This window comes from Anolis carolinensis, chromosome 6 (assembly GCF_035594765.1).
Source record: "Anolis carolinensis isolate JA03-04 chromosome 6, rAnoCar3.1.pri, whole genome shotgun sequence".
In the NCBI taxonomy this organism is placed as follows: domain Eukaryota; kingdom Metazoa; phylum Chordata; class Lepidosauria; order Squamata; family Dactyloidae; genus Anolis; species Anolis carolinensis.
In genome coordinates, this window is record NC_085846.1 from 93,259,592 (window position 1) to 93,280,092 (window position 20,501).

Here is a 20,501-nt window from a genome sequence, read left to right on the forward strand (position 1 = left end):
GCAAGAATTACTATTGCCACTTTTTTGTCTCCTATCTTTTTCTTTTTTTAAAAAAAAAAAAGAAGAAGTTTGGAGCATTGTTTTTTACATTGTCGTTCTTGGCCCCAAATGGAATCCCCTTGGTTCTATGTTGGGATTGTGAAAAATTTGGTACAAAGTTTCTGAATTCCACCTAGTGGCTGTTTTTGACATTACATAAATCTGTCAACAACAACACAAATGTTTACAGTGGGCTCTGCAGAAAATGCTTTAGCTATACTTCATAAAAAGGGGAAATCACCCTGTTTAGCAAGCCTTGCAAATGCTGATTTATTATCAGTAAATGTTTGACTATAATAACTATTTTATATACCTTTGTGCCCTGAACCATGTAAAAAAATGTTCGGGCAAAAAGGAATTGCGAGTGGGAAAAATTTGTGAAGTTTATGGAGTTTATGACTTAAGAGAATTATTACTCACTTATCATATATGTCATTATAATAAGGATTGTTTATCTCATTATCACTTTAATGTTGATTTTTATACTGCTTTCTATCACAATTTTAGCAGCAAATAAATATTAAAGAATTTTTAATAGTTTACACCATTTTTAAACTGATAAAAGTTGCTTCAAAACCTAAAACAAAAACAGAAAATAAATATAATTGAATAAAGTAGCTTGTTAAATAATGAAAAAAGGAAAGAATAAACAAAAATGTAAAAAATGGAAAGCTATGGGGAGAAAAATGTAGATCTTGTGCTATTATATTTCAGCCACTAAAATTATATAGATAAAAGTGCCATAATGTATTGGACTATGACTTGGTGACCAGGCTTTAATTCACTGCTTGGCAGTAGGAACCCACTGGGCAACCTTGGAGAAGTCACTCATTTTCAGTCCTAGAAAACCCCGTGATAGAGTGGCCATAAATAGGAAATGGCATGAAAAGTACACAACAATGACAAAATGGTGTATTTGGCGTTTTCATTCCAATACTTTAAAAGCTATTTCCCAAAAGCCTTTATAGCAGTTGTCAGATAGCCGTTCAACCTGTGCAGCTAGATTCTGACTTGGGCAGGCCTTTATTTTCTTCTTCAATTGCATAGTCGTTTCTGACTCTTCGTGACCTCATGGACCAGTCCACGCCAGAGCTGTCGCCACCCCCAGTTCTTTCAAGGTCAAGCCAGTCACTTCAAGGATACCATCCATCCATTAAAAAGGGGACTTCGATAGCAGGAGAATGAGAGAGAGGCAGTTGTAAAGGGATGCAGAATTTAGACGACAGAAGGAACAAATATACTTAACAAGGCTTGTAAGGCAGGTAACAAGTCTAGTAGTAGATAAAGTTTCATAAAATCTGACAAACATTTGCATTAAGGCTAACATTAGGTGCCAAAGCTGAACTTGCAATAGAGGATTACTGTGCTTACACTACTATGTTTTATTCAGAAGAAAAAAAACCTGAAATCTTTTGAAGCCCACCTAAGTTTTCTTCACAGTGAATGCTCCCTTTTAGTGCTGGCCTGTCTTTAATTTCGAGCCTAGTGAGAATTTGCCAGGAGGAGGAATCACCACGACCAGTTCCAGCCGCGCTCATTGGCCAGGCAGGAAGAAAGCATTTCTTCCTAAATTGGATGCTTCCTTCTCTCTCGCAGACTCGCTATGCTGTTTCACAACCTTGTAATCTGTAGTCCATTGTTTGCAGCTGGAACCTTGGCACGTTGAAGAACAGAGAGAGAAAAAAGAGCAAGAGAAAGAGAGCGTGTCTGCATCTAGTGACCCTCTGGGCAGAGAGAAGGGGTCTCTTTCCTGTGACCCCGGGAGTGGGCTGGGAGCACACTGTTGTCCCAGTATTCTGTTGACAGGTTTGTGCCTGGGGTGGGATGCGAGGGGAAGCATGCTTTGTAAGGAAAGATATTTCCTTCCTAAAATGCTGTGCCCAAAGTCTCCAAGGGGTTAACATGGGAGCTGCTTTGAAACAGAGGCAGAAGGTCAAGGCGGCAACAGCAAAGGCTTGTGGAGCCTGCCATTAAGAGCCGTTCGCTCTGCATTTCCCACCCAGGGACTGTAAACATTGGCTGGCAGCCACACTGTTTTACAGTACCTCTCTGTCCTGGCAGCGTACATGGATGCAGGTTTTAGTGGAAACTGCAGGACACTCTTACACACACACAGATCTTCATGCACATAAACACATTCCTGTTCCAAAAGACAGAGGGAGACAAAGGGGTACATCTACACTGCAGAATTAATGCAGTTTTACCTCACTTTAACTGCCATGGCTCAATGCTATGGAATCCTGGGAACTGTACTCTGGTGTGGTGCCAGCCCTCTTTGGCATAGAAGGCTAAAGAGCTTGTGAAACCATACTGGTTGCATAGCACTGAGGCACAGCAGTGAAAGTGGTGTCAAACTGCATTGATTCTACAGTGTAGATGCACCCCAGAAGATGGGCCAAACTTCTGCAATGTTGGTATATGGAGACACAGAGATAGCCTTGTTTTTGCAGGGGTTCATATCTAGCATAGCTGCCATTCTCAGGCAAGACTTTCTTGACTTCAAGGAATGTGTAGAATGCTGTGGCTTTAAACAGCAGTCATAAGAGCCCATTTTATCTGGTGTTTGTTAGTAACTAGCAATATCATTCTTATCTTGCTGTTCTTTCATTTGATGTAGTGCCTTCAGACATGAGAACTAGAAACACTAGTTACCTTGAACTTTCTTTGGCATTTTGTATGAATGAGCATGTGACACTTCAACTTGTGAAAAGAAAGTGCTTTTGAGAACTAGATTATAGACAAGCCTAACTATAACACAACAATCCGCCACACAATCTTGAATTTCAGATACAAAGGTAGAGCCCTGTGTTCTAGATATGGCAGAACAGAGAATCATATATATAGCATCTGTGATAGCACCATTGCCAGAAAGTTAAATTACCTATTGAAAAGATTAGAAATTGGCTGCTATTCTTGACATAACAGTGCTTGGTTAAGAACAAGATCCTGTTCTGTCTGGTAATGCAAGAGGCTTATTTTAAAAACCACTATACAGAGCTGAGGTGTCTTGCGTTTCTGTTTGTATACATACGTTTTTGTATATGTATAGAAAGAACGGATATACCTAGAAATAGTCCTTAACTGCATCAACGTTCTAGAAATGTGGTTCTTCCTAGAAGCACAAGATTCTGAGTAGTCGTGTATTTAAACTATTAAAGAAAATTAACAACTCTTTTGTTTGAGTTTTGTTCTGTGGGTTTTCTTTTTCTTTTCATAAGAAGACATAAACATCTTAATGTAGGACACATAACTTATATGTGTTGAAATGGAAGTGCTGTAGTTAAATACTGATGGGACCCCCATTATTTTCATGACTGGTTCTTTTTTTACAATGTTTTTCACTAAAAGAAGGTAGGGAATAGTAATGCCCATTTAGACTGATTAAATATTACATTACATAAAAATGCAAATCTGATTTGTAGGACTGCATTTGCGAATGCTGTACCACAAATCCACAATCTGAAATGTTGTTTCATAATATTTAATGAATTCGTTATATTACTTCTTATAGACCTCAGAAGTAACTAGTTGGTGCTCTTTAAATTACCCTTTGCTTTTTTTAAAACTGGAGAGGAGAAATAGGGTGTTGTGAATAATATTGTTAGTTTTAACTCGGGTCTCGGTGTTCATAGATTCCTAATCCACAAATTCCACCCTTCACATCTTGTAAATATTCCCCGTCCCACCACATAATTGCAAAAATTACACCTTGTTTTTTCCATCTTATATAAAAGACACCATATTACTACCTTGTTTCCCCCAAAATAAGATAGGGTCTTAATTTTTGCTCTAAAAGATGTGTTAGGGCTTGTTTTCAGGGGCAGTCTTATTTTTCCAAATCAACTTTTTAAATGAACTATATCTAGGGCTTATTTTTAAAATAGGGCTTATATTTCGAGCATCCTTAGAAATGCTGAAAAATCATGATACGTCTTATTTTCAGGGTAGGTCCTATTTTGGGGGAAACAGGGTATGCCACTGTATACAATAGCACTTGGGCTTTTGGTATCTATGGAGAATTCTGGAACTAAACCCGAGTTGATGCCAAACCTGCAGAAAACTGTTTGTGCCCTTAAAAAATGTAGCTCTGTACATGTTTAATGAGAAGAACGTACAACTGTGTAAAATGAAACTTCAGTGGGGATGCAGCCTTAAAAATAAAAATTAAAAAATACCCATATCCAATGTGTTGCCAAGTCTAATGTGCACCTCAATTTTCAAAACTCTGAAACACAAAAAAGTATTTACTGCCAAATGTAATGTGCAGTGGCAAAAAGTGCACTCCTTGTAATTTGGCCAAAAAAGGTGTGCATAACCATTGCTGCCTGTTTAGAATTCCTTTATTGTAAACAATTGTGTTAAAACACCAAAGCTTTCAGAAATGGAAAAGAAATGGCTGGGTGCCTCTATGCTGTAGAATGAATCCACTTTAGTTGCCTTGGTTCAATACTATGGAATCCTGGGGATTGTAGCTTGACAAGGTTTTGCGCCTTCTTCCAAAAAATGCTGGTGCCTCACGTCCCAAAATTCCATAGCATTGAGCCCTGGCTATTTATTAGAGTTGACATCCCGCAAAGATGTGCTCCAGGTACAGCTCCTGAAGCAGCTTCCCCTTTTCCTTTGGCTCAGCACTAAGATTACTGTATGACATGAATCTAATACACACCCCAATTTCGAGTAAATATGGTTATTAAGGATGAGTTTGCATGCCACTCTTCCAAGCTATACACTGAAATGCCAGTCCTACCAGACTGATCTTCCCATGCTGGTCATCATGTGTGAGTAACAACGCTTTCATTGGGAAGGTAACCAAAATGTCAGATGATTATCTTAATTAATTCATCCTACTTTTCTCCTAATAAAAGGCCTAAGGCAGCCTACAATGTAGGTGAAAACAAAATACAACTAAACCATGTAGAACAAAAACTTTAGAACCTACTAAATAAACAATCTTATTAAAATCAACTTAAATTATTTTAAATGGCTAAAATATAGATAATAATCCACCACACCCCAATGAAAACGCTTCTTCCACTATAAATTAGAAGTCTAGATCTGGTCTAAATAAAATGAAAGCAGAAGGGAGCTCCCATGGAAGGGAATTCCCGAATTTGGGAGAAGCTACCCAGAAAGTTCTCTCTCATTTCCTCCTCAGAATGTACCTGGAATGGGACTGGGACCAAGAAAAAAAACCCCTTTCCTTGAAAATCTTAAAATTCACACTGGGTCATAAAGGGAGATTGTCTTTTAGATAATCACGACCTAGTCATAAGCAGCACTTTGAATTCTGTCCAGAAGTGAACCATAACCAGTGGAGCTATTTCAACAAGGGAGTTGTGTATGGGAATAAAAAACAGATGATCCAGCTAATTCAATATGTTAAATATATTGCAAGTACAGCCCTGAAATAAGGAATGCAGCTTCTATACAAGAAGCTCTTTATGAAGGAATCTTTCTTCAGAAAGCCTCAAACTATTAATTACTTCAATATACCTTCCTCTCTAAAGGTCAAATCAAATTGACAACACACAGGATGTTCTTTTTCTGAGTGCACAAAGTCTTACAGTTTTTGGCTCACATGACTACAGGTATAGCATTAGCAAACAGTAATGGTTAAGCCAGAAGTGTTAACAAAGTTAACAAAGCTCATTCCTCTATTCTTTGTATAACTCTTATTTTTTGCCCTTCCAACATCAGGCCTAGAAGATTTTTATATAGTGATTCATTGTAACAGTTGACCATCAGTGATTTTGGAGTAACTGAAATAATCCATGTGGGCAATCCTTTAGATTTCTGATTTAAAAATAATTTTATGGATGTCTGATTTTATTAGTTATTTGCTTGATAGTCAGACCTAAAAACAAATACCCCATGTTCAGGTAGCCACTCTTATATTATATTAATTAGTATGTAAAGGTTTTCCCCTGACATTAAGTCTAATCGTGTCCGACTCTGGGTGCTCATGGTGCTCATCTCTATTTCTAAACCGAAGAGCCAGCATTGTCTGTAGATGCCTCCAAAGTCATGTGGCCAGCATGACTGCATAAAGCGCCATTACCTTTCCGCCAGACCTATTGATCTACTCACATATGCATGTTTTCAAACTGCTTTGTTGGTAGAAGCTGAGGTTAACAGGGCCTTTTCAGTAGTGGCTCCCCGCCAATGGAACGCCCTCCCCAGTGAAGTCAGGCAGGCTCCCTCCCTTCTATCCTTCCGTAGGAAGGTAAAAACTTGGTTGTGGGGCCAGGCTTTCGTATAAGAATCAGCAGCATTAATTACTATTATGTATGCTGGAACTCAACTGACAGACCCAGTCTTTTAAACTTGTACACGCCTATCTATATTTTATAAATGCATTTTATGAATGTTTATGTAAGTTAATTTTTTAACTGATTTATAGTGTATTGTACTGTTTTTATATGTCTGTTTTATTGTAAGCCGCCCTGAGTCCCCTGTTGGGTGAGAAGGGCGGGATATAAATATTGTAATAAATAATAAATAAATAAATTAACAGCGTGAGTTCACCCCGCTCCCTGTATTCAAACTGCCGACCTTTCAATCAGCAAATTTATCAGCCCAGCGGTTTAACCCGCTGCACCACGGGACTCCCATTATATTAATATTAATATTAATAGTCAGCAGTACATTAATGGATGTATTCCTTAAATATTCCTTAAAATACTAAATATTGGATATCACTTTCATAGAAAAATATTTATATAAAGTCAGTTTTTCTTCTTTGTAATCTCACTAGGAAATTAAATGAAATCGTGGGATGAATTAAATATGTTCAAGTGATATTTCAATATTTTTTCTCTGTTTATGGTGTAGTTAAAAGCTGGGCTTTTTATGTTACAATACAATTTTTGAAATGCAAGTGTGACAGACTGAAGAATGATTAACCACTGCCGATAAGATCTAAACCCGGGCTTCTTAAACTTTTCCCACCTGCAACCCCTTTCTGCCTAATAAATTTTTTCGCAACTCCAGCTAATATAGTTATATAATATAAGTAGAAAAATTAAACATTTACTGATAATAAATCAGCATTTGCAAGGCTTACTGAACAGGCTGATTTGCCTTTTTATGAAGTACATCAAGCATTTTCTGCAGAGTCCATTGTAGACACTGCTTGTTCTTGCTAAGAGGTTCATGTAAATATGTAGGTATCATTCATTGTTGCCCTTTTTTTTTTTTTTGCAATCCCAACATTGAGCTAAGGGGACCCCATTTGGAGCCGGGACCCACAGTTTAGGAAACAGTGATCTTAATTCAGATACCAGTGTGAAGGCTGTATCGCTGATACAACAGAGCTTAATCTGTTGTAAGAGAGCTCAGAATCTTTTGCTCTGCAAATCACCTATCATGGAGGGTTCTTGACAAGATTTAATAAGCAGAAGCTTGCCATTGTTTTCTTAAGCTGAGAAAGTGTTTCCATGGCTGAGCAGAAATTCAAACCTTGGTTTCCCAAACCATGACACCATGCCAGCTGTCTGAGCTGAGCAAATATACATAAAACTAAGATGTTAATCCGGGTTGAGCAAAGCAGTGCTCTTGGTGCAAGTTCTCATTACAGATTGAGTATCCCTTATCCAAAATATTCGGAACCAGAAGTGTTTTGGATTTTGGGTTCTTTCTAATTTTGAAATACCTGTGCATGTACACAATGAGATATCTTGGAGATGGGTCAAAGTCTAAACACAAAATTCATGCACATCTCATATAACCTTAAACACATAGAATCATAGAATCATAGAATAGTAGAGTTGGAAGAGACCTCAAGGGCCATCTAGTCCAACCCCCCGCTAAGAAGCAGGAAATCGCATTCAAAGCACCCCCGACAGATGGCCATCCAGCCTCTGCTTAAAAGCCTCCAAAGAAGGAGCCTCCACCACGGCCCGGGGGAGAGAGTTCCACTGCCGAACAGCCCTCACAGTGAGGAAGTTCTTCCTGATGTTCAGGTGGAATCTCCTTTCCTGTAGTTTGAAGCCATTGTTCCGTGTCCTAGTCTGCAGGGCAGCAGAAAATAAGCTTGCTCCCTCCTCCCTATGACTTCCCCTCACATATTTGTACATGGCTATCATGTCTCCTCTCAGCCTTCTCTTCTGCAGGCTAAACATGCCCAGCTCTTTAAGCCTCTCCTCATAGGGCTTGTTCTCCAGACCCTTAATCATTTTAGTTGCCCTCCTCTGGACGCTTTCCAGCTTGTCAGCATCTCCCTTCATCTGCGGTGCCCAAAACTGGACACAGTATTCCAGGTGTGGTCTGACCAAGGCAGAATAGAGGGGGAGCATGACTTCCCTGGATCTAGACGTTATTCCCCTATTGATGCAGGCCAAAATCCCATTGGCTTTTTTAGCTGCCGCATCACATTGTAGGCTCATGTTTAACTTGTTGTCCACGAGGACTCCAAGATCTTTTTCGCACACACTGCTGCCAAGCCAGGCGTCCCCCATTCTGTATCTTTGATTTCCATTTTTTCTGCCGAAGTGAAGTATCTTGCATTTGTCCCTGTTGAACTTCATTTTGTTAGTTTCGGCCCATCTCTGTAGTCTGTCAAGATCGTTTTGAATTCTGCTCCTGTCTTCTGGAGTGTTAGCTATCCCTCCGAGTTTGGTGTCATCTGCAAACTTGATGATCGTGCCTTCTAACCCTTCGTCTAAGTCGTTAATAAAGATGTTGAACAGAACCGGGCCCAGGACGGAGCCCTGCGGCGCTCCACTTGTCACTTCTTTCCATGATGAAGACGACGCATTGGTGAGCACCCTTTGGGTTCGTTCGCTTAGCCAATTACAGATCCACCTAACCGTAGTTTTGTCTAGCCCACATTTTACTAGTTTGTTTGCCAGAAGGTCGTGGGGGACTTTGTCGAAGGCCTTACTGAAATCTAGATATGCTACATCCACGGCATTCCCTGTATCGACCCAACTCGTAACTCTATCGAAAAAAGAGATCAGATTAGTCTGGCATGACTTGTTTTTGGTAAATCCGTGTTGACTATTAGCAATGACCGCATTTGTTTCTAAGTGTTTGCAGACCACTTCCTTAATGATCTTTTCCAGAATCTTGCCTGGTATTGATGTGAGGCTGACCGGACGGTAATTGTTTGGGTCGTTCTTTTTTCCCTTCTTGAAGATAGAGACCACATTCGCCCTCCTCCAATCTGCTGGGACTTCTCCTGTTCTCCAAGAACTCTCGAAGATGATTGCCAGTGGTTCTGAAATAACTTCCGCTAGTTCCTTCAATACTCTTGGGTGTAGCTGATCTGGCCCTGGGGACTTGAATTCGTTTAGAGTGGCCAGGTGTTCCTGGACAACTTGTTTCCCTATTTGGGGTTGGATTTCCCCCAATCCTTCGTCCATTCCATGTTGCTGAGGTTGAAGATGGCTTTCTTTTTGTGAGAAGACCGAGGCAAAGAAGGCATTAAGCAGATCTGCCTTTTCCCTATCCCCTGTCACCATCACCCCATCTACTCCTTGCAGTGGCCCTATCGCCTCCTTTTTCTTCCTTTTTCTAGCCTAAGTAATGATAATGTTGCAAACAATATTTTTCAAATTCTGTGTATGAAATAAATTTTGTGTACATTGAACAATCAGAAAGCAAAGGTATCACTTTTTTAGTTACTGACATGGACAATTTTGGATTTTGGAAAAATTTTAATTTCAAAGTTCTAAAGAAAAGGTGCTTGACCTGTATTTCTTATGTAACAGTGCAGGAACATTGTAGTTTGCCCACCTTTCTATTAATTTCTTTTGGTTTTTCTTGTCTATAGAGTTCTGCTGAAATTAAAAAAGGCTTATATTTTGGGGGCATAACAGTTTCTCCCACAAATCCTGGTACTCTGGGACACACCTATATGGCTCATCTAACTTTCATACACCACACTTTTAACTTTGTTGTAACTGTTGTAAGATGCCTTGAGTCTCAAACTGGGGGAGAAGGCAGGATATAAATATCATCATAATATAAAAGTACTTATTTATGCAAACAATTACAGTGTTTTCTTTTGTGGATGAAACCGCCTAATTGACTAACCTTAAATAAACACTTTCATTTAAGTAAAAAATAGAAATAAAAACCATGAAAATGATGTTTTGTGCTTCTTATTGAGTTCACCATATCCTATTTTCAGAATAGTTTTCAGTTCTCCTTATCTACAACAATGAGTGCAGTACCAAGAAATATTTCTTTGATTTTTCAGTGAAAAGTAAAGTGCAATAGAGAAAAATGTTCTCCAGTCATGGCACAGACTCACTGTTATCATTCTAAGACTATTGTGGTATTTTTTCAGAGAAGATTCTTAGCAACAAGGAAAGTTATCTGTGGTTATTCCTTTCATTCAAGTTCCTTGAATGCAAGCAGACAGAGTTTGCCATTCTCAACTTGAACCTCAGACCAGCAGATAACACACCCTGTGATAATTGCTCCCTTCCAAAACATCATACTGAAACATTGCAGATCTGCCCTTTCCACCCAAATAATTCTAATCTTTCTCGACAAAATATTCCTTTTAAAGAATTTTTTTTAAATTTTTAAACAAACCCCTAAGTTATTAATCAATGTCTCCCTGCTTTCCTAACCCAGCATTCTTATGTGAATACCTTTTGGGTGGCGGGGAGACTTCCAACTGCTATGTCAATTACAACATGGCTGAATGGGATAGGTTTGTGCAAATATCATTAGCAGATATTGTCTAGTTCTGGTGACATCACTAGTGACAGATTGCACAGTCCACACCTTTTGTGAATATTTAAACAGTTTCTATCCTCTCTGCATAATTTTGTAGACCAGGAGTGGTCAACTGTGGACTTCCATGTGTTTCAAAGGGCCACCATCAACCATTCCTGCTTCAGATGCCGAGTATTCAAACACAGTTAACAAAAAAAACCAGAGGACATTAGTATGCTGTTCATTGCTCCTCATAAAAGGAGTTGTAATATTACATAGTTGGGGTTTGACTATAGTTAGCACAAATACAAAGGCAGACTATTTTAACAAGTTGGAAAGGACAAAAATAGCTGCCTTGACTGCACCATTTCTAGTTCTAGGAAAAGGTGTGCATTTCTTCTATTGTTATCCATACAAGAAGAAAGTAATCATGTTATATCTGTTCATTTTTCACATCTTCTGGAAGAAATAGACATACAGTTCAATTAGAAGTTTCTGGCCTTTCAACCAACCTAAATATTGATTTAAAGTTTGTATGTTATCAATCTGCAGTGTTTGAAGCAAAGGGCATTCTTTTCCCACACAGTTCTATACAGTTAGAACTTTTAAAGGTTCTGGGTTTGTGGTTTTCTATAACGTTTTTATATTTTTCTGGAAGCTTGTTCCATCCGTTTTCCTTATGTGTTTGGGGATGTTTTGCCTGTAATCCGTCTAAGAATTTGTATACATTTTTAGAAACACAAATTTCTGTACACGATTTTGTACCTGTTTCTTTGTGATGTATGCATTGGGGAGAGCAGTATGCCCTATATACCTCTTTTTGTGTTATTTTCCATAACGTGTGGGGGTTTTTGTGTGCAATTTCTTGTAGTATATACAATTGCAAATCTAAAACTACACAATGAAATGCACAGAAATGCAAAAGCCTCTTCATCATTCTATTCTGATTTGCATATTGGTTTGGGAAAGTGAATGAAGGTTGATTAATCTTAAAATACTAACCAAACAAATTCCATCTAACCCATGTCTTTTCAACAGTAATTTGAATCATATGTTAGATTATGAATACTTATCAGCCATAGAAAATAGGATTACATTTACATAATTCTTCTTCTGTAACACCATTTTACCTCTGTTTTATACATCAGAAATACAGCAGTCTCAGTTTTCCTTTGCTCTTAATTTATTGAATTGTTTCTAAAACAGATGTTATTGTGCTAAGAGAGATTTTAACCAACCTGACCAGTTGTATAAATATATATAATAAAGGTAAAATAATAATAATAATAATAATAATAATAATAATAATAATAATAATAATAATTTATTTGTATTCCACCCTATCTCCCTGAGGGGACTCAAATATCAAATATCCTTTAATTTCCATCACTTGTCCCTTTGGCATCACCATATTATGTTTTGTATGTGAATATGTTCTCATTTCAAGTGTTTCTGAATGGGAAATTAAGTTGAGCTTTTTAGGATAGGGCAGGGTCGTTTTCCTGTAAGTGAAAATATAATAATTTTAAGATATATTGTCATAGCAGCCTTCTCCAAAGCAGACTCATACTTATAACATATATTTTTCAGTGTTACATATTTGTGACTATCGAAACACAAATATTTCTTCTCATTTATAACTTGGTGTGGCTATTGATGTCATTTTCATAGTCATAAACAGCCTCCTAAATGGTTTTATGGCCCTACAGAGGCATTTTTCACACACTAAAGGCTTTTCCTTTTTGGGTTATGGTTGGGCGTTTTGTTTGTTTATTTGTTTTTGCTGAGAAACCATTTTTCAGTGGTGTGTGCTTGGTCCTTTGGAAGAGTGGATGAACAGTTTCCAATCCAAATCTAAAACTAGGTATTTTAAAAAATAATGATGAGACTATAGTTTGGCAGGCTGCAATTTAAAAGCACAAAACACATGTGAGGAAAGAACAAGAGATTGCTTTCTTTGAGATAGCAGATATTTCTAGAGGGGTTTTTTTTGCTAATGTTTCCTTCCATTTTGTTTTGCAGGTTGTCACTCTATGGTACAGAGCTCCAGAGGTTTTGCTTCAGTCTAGTTATGCCACACCAGTAGATCTTTGGAGTGTTGGCTGTATATTTGCAGAAATGTTCCGTAGAAGGTAAGAAATGCAGTTGAACTTTGCTTGTTTAACTTTCACAGATTTGATTATTTATGAGTTTGCAATCCATAATTAAATAGGATTTTTACAAATCACAGATGATTCACATTGACTAGAAAATGTAAAGAAAACCAAAAAGTTTAGTAAATCATAAATGCGATAGATAGATCTACATTATTTTTACATTAATACTAATTTTTATATTACTACTGATTTGTAATATTAAGGAAAATGTTTGTGTGGGAAAGCCAACTAGCTAAATTTCACCCGTACTTGCTGAAAATTACCAATGTAACAGTCTTGATTCTTAATTAAATTGAACATAATAGAGATATAAATGCTTAGTAACTGTGGTAGAGATATAAATGTTTTTTCTTCGTGTACTCTGTGAATGCACACTAATGGAGAAGCTGCGCCTGCGCAGGTTCCGACGGAAACTCTTCCAAGCTGAAGTTCAAATTTTGGCGGTAACCACGCCCCCCTTCCCAAGGGGCATATAAGGCAGCCCCAGGCGCGCGCTCCCCAGTTCCTTTTTTTCCGCCGCAAGGTTCACTTCGGACTCTTCGCATGTCTACTACTCGCTTCAAGCGTTGCACGCAGTGTGCTGCTAAGATTCCTGACTCGGACGGCCACGCCAAGTGCCTCTTTTGTCTTGGCGAGGCTCATGTGGTCAGTACCTGCCGTTTCTGCCTAGCTCTCACAGCTCAGGCCAGAAAGAACAGAGCCGCTAGGCTTAGAGCGGCACTTTACGAAAAATCTCTCGCGCCAGAACCGACTCCGTCGACGTCGGGTACGTCGTCGTCTTCAGCCTTAAGAGCCATGTCGGCGCCACCAGCTAAGCCTCCGTCAGCTAAAGCCTCCTCGGTCTCGTCCAGGGCGTCCAAGACCTCCAGGGCCGCTAAGCCGGTCAAGCCACCGTGTACGGTGACGACGGCTACCGTATCGACCCGCTCCGGAAAGGTGGGGCCTTCCTCGACGTCGAGCTCTTTGGCTTCGGTGACCTCGATCCGTTCTCGTATCGGCTCCCCTCCGTCCTCCTCTGCTATCAAGATAGCCTTTAAGAGGGCTCACGAGGAGTCTCGTCGAGCGCAATCTGACTCAGCTGTGGTTCCTCCCACACCTGGCAAGTCCTTGAGGGTTGCATCTAAACAACCGCCGACAAAGAAACGGTTGACTCAGCGCTCCTCTTCCTCGGCCTCCTCAAGGAGAGGCCAGCCATCTTCCTCGGCAACCTCCTCGAGAAGATCCTCTCCAATTGTGCCAGCACAGAGGCCTAGAGATGTTTCTCAATCTCCATTGCACCCCCTGTCTGACGGGGAGCTGCAGGACTCACCCCACCACTCTACCCAAACGGTGGTCAGGGTGCCGCTGCCAGAGCCCCTTGCGCCGCCTCACTCGTCGCGCCAACAGCTTTTCCCTCCCACCTCGACACCGGAGCGTGGCAGACAAACGGCTCGCCTGGCTCGAGCAGCTCAGGCCTCAGCCTCCAAGGATCCTCGGCTCCCAACCCTCTCTTCCCGCGAGGCCATGCCTCCTCCCGAGACTGTGCTTTCTTCTCCCCCTCAGTCCCCCCAAGGGGCTGAGGAGGAAGATGTTGATGTTGACCGCCCAGACTCTGTCCTCTCGGCCTCGGTGGTCTCTCTCGGTCTCGACCTCTCTCCTCCCCACGACGCGTATGAGGCGGACCCGCCTTCTCCTACTGACAATATTCGTGCTTTCTCTGATCAAATGGTCAGAATGGCCGACGCCCTGGGTTTGGAGATCAAGCAGACTTCCAAAGCAGTGTCTGATCCAGTTTTCAAAAGGGTGCAGGCCCAAGCTCCGCCGGCCACGTTACTCCCTTTCCTGCCTTATCTGTTGGACGTTATCCAGGCCTCCTGGAAAACCCCTTCCTCCATTCCTCCGACCTCGAAGAGGATCGAGACTTGGTACCGTACCGACGATGATACCTTGGAATGGCTCAAACACCACCCCGACCCCAACTCCCTGGTCGTTAAGGCCTCTCAATCCTCAGGTCGTCAGTCGAACACTCCGGCCGACAGAGAAGGGAAGCGCTTCGACGCCGTGGGTCGAAAACTTTACTCCGGAGCCCTTTTGCTTTGCCGCATGGCGAACTATGGAGCCTGCATGGGTGCCTACCAGCAGATTATCTGGGAGAAGGCACAGCCCTTCTTCACTAAGATGTCGGACGAAGACCGCTCCGTCCTCACTACCCTCCAACAGGAAGCAGACTCGCTTGCTCACCACCAAATACAAATGGCGAAACATACAGGTGATACTGCGGGCAAGATGATTGCCCACGCGATATCCATCCGCCGCCACGCCTGGCTGAGGTCTTCGGGCCTCTCCTCATCTTCCAGACAGGTCATTGAAGACCTTCCCTTTGACGCGCTCGGACTATTTAACTCCGCTACCGATGACAAACTCAAGTCTAATCATGACTTTAAGATTCTTGCGTCTAAATGTGGCGACCAACCGCAACCTCAGCGCACCCGCTGGTTCCCGCACCGCTCCCGCCGCTTCCCGCCGCAATCTTTCAGACACCACTCTTTCAGGCGGCCTTCGGGCTCGAATAATCAAACCCATCACCAACCTCGTCGGGGACCTCATCCGCAAAAGCAACGCGGTCGAACCACCCCCGCTCCTCCGCAGGCTAACCGGCGTACCTGACGCCAACCCCTGCCAAAGCTCCTCACCCGCTACCGATGCAGAGCCCACGCTGCCTCGACCCTCCGGCGCTTTTGCAGACCGCCTAGCCCCCTTCTACAATCACTGGGACTCTATTACTTCAGATGCATGGGTTCTTCGCATTGTCCAAGACGGCTACGCCTTAGAGTTCACGGACCTCCCACCTACAGGTCGCATTCTCCACTCAACTCCTTCCCCAGAGATACTGGCCGAAGTCGAGGCGTTACTGGCCAAGGGCGCCATCCGTCCCTCCCCTCCCGAACTGGACCCTTTAAGTTTCTTCTCCAGATACTTTACAGTCCCAAAGAGAGGAGGCGGGCTACGCCCCATTCTGGACTTAAGGGCCCTCAATATATTCATTCGCCCCTCCAAATTCAGGATGGTCTCTATTGCCTCTATCCTCCCGATGCTGCAGCGGGGAGACTACTTTGCCTCCATAGACTTACGAGACGCCTACTTCCACGTGGCGATACGGGAGACGCACAGACGCTTCCTCTGTTTCAAAGTGCTCGACCAAACCTACCAATTTACCGTTTTACCCTTCGGGCTCGTTACGGCCCCGAGGGTCTTTACCAAGGTCGTCGCCGCCGTAGCGGCCCACCTAAGGCTACATGGCATCACGGTCTTTCCTTATCTGGACGACTGGCTTCTCGTCGGGCCCGATCCGGTTCTTCTCGAAAACCACGTTTCCTTCACGCTGCGTCTTCTAAAATCTCTCGGCCTCCAACTCAATTCCGAGAAGTCAAATCTCTCCCCGTCAACCCGAATCCGGTTCATCGGGGCCCTCTTCGACTCCGTCACAGAGACTGTTTCACTTCCGTTCGACAGATTCCTAGCTCTCCGCCACCACATCGCCCTTTGTCGATCTGCCCGGAGAGTCAGAGCCCGTGCCATCCAAGTCCTTCTGGGCCACATGGCCTCCACGGTTCTCACGACCCCGTTTGCCAGGCTGCGCCTTCGGGTCCTACAAAGGTGGTTTATAGACACTTTCAAGCCGTCCTACCACCACAACTCCAGATACCTGTCGATACCGATGTTCGTCCGCCAGTCCCTCTCCTGGTGGACGTCTCACCAAAACGTGTGCAGGGGCCTCCCATTTCATCCGGCCCCGCCGTCGCTAACCATAACCACGGACTCCTCCACTTACGCTTGGGGAGCCCACATGAACGGTCTAACGGTTCAGGATCTTTGGTCCCCATCCGAGAGGGCCAATCACATAAACTTTCTCGAGCTTCTCGCCATTCTCAAAGCCCTGAAAGCATTCTCCCGCCTCATCCGTCACAAGTCCATTCTCATTCAATCGGACAACCTCGTAGCAGTATTCTACATCAACAAACAGGGCGGTACGGGTTCGAGGAAACTGATGCTCCTCTCCTCCCGTCTCTGGGTTTGGTGCATAGCCCACGATGTACAGATCTCTGCAATCCACCTGCCGGGCGCCCAAAACGGCCTAGCAGATGCCCTCAGCAGGATGACATCTTCCTCCCACGAGTGGAAGCTCGATCCCGAGATCCTCGACGGTCTGTTCCTCCACTGGGGACGCCCTACTCTAGATCTCTTCGCGTCTCCTCACAACGCTCAGCTACCCCGCTACGGGGCGAGACTTCCCCCGAACTCCTTTCCCGGCTGTCTAGGGGATGCCTTTCTGCTGGACTGGTCGGCGGAGATGCTTTATCTTTTTCCACCGATTCCTCTCATACCGAAAGTCCTCGAAAGACTTCTCTCGATCTCGGTCACAGCGATTCTCATAGCTCCGGCCTGGCCCCGCCAACCGTGGTATCCGGCCCTTCTTCGTCTCTCCAGAGGAACGTTTCGCCCGCTGCCTCCCTCGCCGCACCTTCTCTCAAGGGAGGACGGCAAAATTCTTCACCCAGACCTCCCTTCCCTTCATCTCACTGCATGGAGGATTCTTACCTAGCCTCCCTTCCGCAGAGCCTACAAGACGTCCTTCGGGCAGCCCATAAGCCGTCTACTACCAAGGCTTATTCATATAAACTCTCTCGCTTTCACGCCTTTCTTCGATCCCGTAACGTCGACACCTTTCCGACCTCGGTACCGGTGGTCCTCGACTTCCTCATGACTCTCGTCGAGAAGAAACTCTCTCTCGCTTCTATTAAAGCTTATCTCGCAGCTCTTTCCTGGTCTTTTCAACGCCACGGTCAGCCATCTCTCTTTTCTCATCACTTGATCAAAACCTTTCTCCGAGGCTACAATAACATCTGCCCGCCGTCGCTACCACCTACGCCGGGCTGGAATCTCGAACTTGTACTTTCTCAACTCACTTCTGCTCCCTTCGAACCGCTTGCCTCGACCGATCTCCGTCTGCTCTCCTGGAAGTTGGCCTTTCTAGTGGCGATCACGTCGGCACGACGGCCATCCGAGCTTGCTGCTCTCAGGGTCGACGAGCCTTATCTACGTTTTCACCATGACCGCGCTGTTCTTCGCCCGGACATTACCTTTCTCCCTAAGGTGGTGTCAGCTTTCCACCTCAATCAAGACATTGTCCTACCAGCTTTCTTCTCTAACCCCTCCTCTCCTCTAGAGCAAAAACTGCACCTTCTCGACGTTCGAAGGGCACTTCTTTTCTACAGGGACCGTACCAAAGACATCCGTAAGACACAAAGACTCTTTGTCGCTTATGCCCAGGACAAGTTGGGTAATCCCATCTCTTCCCAAAGACTGTCCCACTGGATTGCTCAGGCCATTGAGTTGGCCTACGAACTAGCCAAGCGACCTCCTCCTCCATCCATCCGCCCGAGGTCGACTAGGGGCCTCTCGGCTTCAACCGCCTTCCTTAGGGGTATTCCGCTTGACTCCATATGTAAAGCGGCTATCTGGTCAAACCCTCTTACGTTTGTTTCTCACTACAGGCTGGACAATAAAGCCTTAAAGGACTCGGCCTTTGCAAGATCAGTACTCTCATCTTGCCTCTCCTGACTCTCAAACGTTTTTCTCCTTATATTCACCTGCAGGTGACTCTCTATACCTCTCCTTCAAGTTTCGGCCGGTCGTTTTTTCCCCATACCTACCTCTAGGGATGTGTTTTTCCCTGATTGTGTTGAGCAGTTGCTCTATTACCTGGTACCGCCTTATTGATCCAGGCGGATATGATGTGTTTGTCCCTCTCCCCCCTGGGAGAGCGTTTATTTGCACTATGCAATTGAATGGTTTTTTTCTACCATGTTTATTGGAAAATTTCTATGTTATGTTTTCCTCTTCTGCTATGCTCATGTTTGCATTGCACTGGTCCTTTCGGACAATTGATTGCACTGGTCTCTTGAGACTGTTATCTCATTATGTCCTAATAAATATGTGTTTGGACATTCACTAAATTGTTGAGTTTTGCCTTGTCCCACCATCCGGGACCTTAGCGTGTCAGTCTCCATTAGTGTGCATTCACAGAGTACACGAAGAAAAAGGACAGGTTGCTCACCTGTAACCATGTTTCTTCGAGTGTACTCTGTGAATTCACACAAACCCACCCTTCCTTCCCCTCTGGCAAACCTCTCCCTTTCTCGTTGCCTTGGCGGCGTAGGAACTGGGGAGCGCGCGCCTGGGGCTGCCTTATATGCCCCTTGGGAAGGGGGGCGTGGTTACCGCCAAAATTTGAACTTCAGCTTGGAAGAGTTTCCGTCGGAACCTGCGCAGGCGCAGCTTCTCCATTAGTGTGAATTCACAGAGTACACTCGAAGAAACATGGTTACAGGTGAGCAACCTGTCCTTAGTAATTGACCAACTGTGCTCATAGTCTGGCATGCTATGATTTCAGTGAATTTGCACATTTATGAGGATGAGTTTTCATGATATTGAAAGAATATGCATTCAGTATTTTAGCTTATGCATGATCAAAGCAAATTTCAGGGAAAAAAATTACCAATATTACAGTAGCAATGAGCTATAACGTTTTGCATATTCCCGTGGATTGTTTCTCAAGCAAATATGTGTAAAGGAAATTCCGTCTTCCTTTAAAATTTTACTGCAAACCACATAACTGCCTTTTAACTACCTCTTTTAGAATGAAAGTTATGTTTGACTGTCAGGTCAATATTGAAACAAATCAAATTGTTTGTTTAATTATCATAGTGAGTTATGCTTCCTTTTCCTCATCTCTTCTTGATTGTTCATCTTTAAAGGATTTCAAGCATGGATTCACTCTTCTGAATATTCCCACCATTTCGTGTTGCTGAGGTTTTTTTCAAGCCACATTAACTGGCAGAGAAATTTCTGTAGAATTCAGTACATGATGGGTTCTGCTGTTACTTCAGTTTTGCAAACTTTAGTTATTTTAGATATCCTTAAAGTTAGCTATCAGCATCTGGAAAGACTATATTCAGATGAAGCTACAGCATAGGATTGGATTATGCATGAAGAGGGGTGTAGCAATGGGTAGTCAAAAGAGGATATTGTCCCCCAAAGAAGGTTTGTGCCCCCAAATGAAATATCCAAAAAAAGTGTATGGAAGATCCTGCAAAAAACTAACACTGTCTCTTCACAAACTTCCTAAAAAGATTGCATTTGTACAAGGAAGCCTTTTCATGCTTGTTCATTTCTATGTCTTGGGCTAATGAATTGAGTGGCATGCATATAAATTTAGAGAGAGCAAAATTGGAAGAAGGAACATTTAACATAATAAGCAAATTAAAATGTATATGTAGAGAAAATATAGTCAGCCCTCCACATTTACTGGAATTAGGAGCACAGGACCAGCAGTGGATTGGGTGTAAATTTTTGATTGCCAGGAGACTATCATTTTAACAGAAAGTGGAAAAAAAGATACAATTGAATTATTGCAAAATAAATGTATATTTTAGCAATTACAGTGTACATATATTGTACATATTACTGGCATTATACAGTACATATTAAATGTAAATACAATAATTAAGTCGGCCTATCCTGAACAGTCTACAACTGCACAGGGCCCCCACAAAAGTGGAAAAACCATAAATAAAAATGCTGTTTTGTTTTTACTTG

At 42.7% G+C, this 20,501-nt stretch overlaps 1 protein-coding gene across 4 annotated transcripts in view; it reads left to right on the plus strand.

The window, feature by feature from the left end:
• cdk6 (cyclin dependent kinase 6) overlaps positions 1–20,501 on the plus strand; it is a 150,186-nt gene that overhangs the window by 90,258 nt on the left and 39,427 nt on the right. For all 4 annotated transcript variants that reach the window (XM_062958007.1, XM_003222106.4, XM_062958008.1 and 1 more), the window contains one exon: positions 12,730–12,839. In XM_062958007.1, coding sequence (XP_062814077.1) covers positions 12,730–12,839 — 110 coding nt within the window. The remainder of the gene's footprint in view (positions 1–12,729; positions 12,840–20,501) is intronic.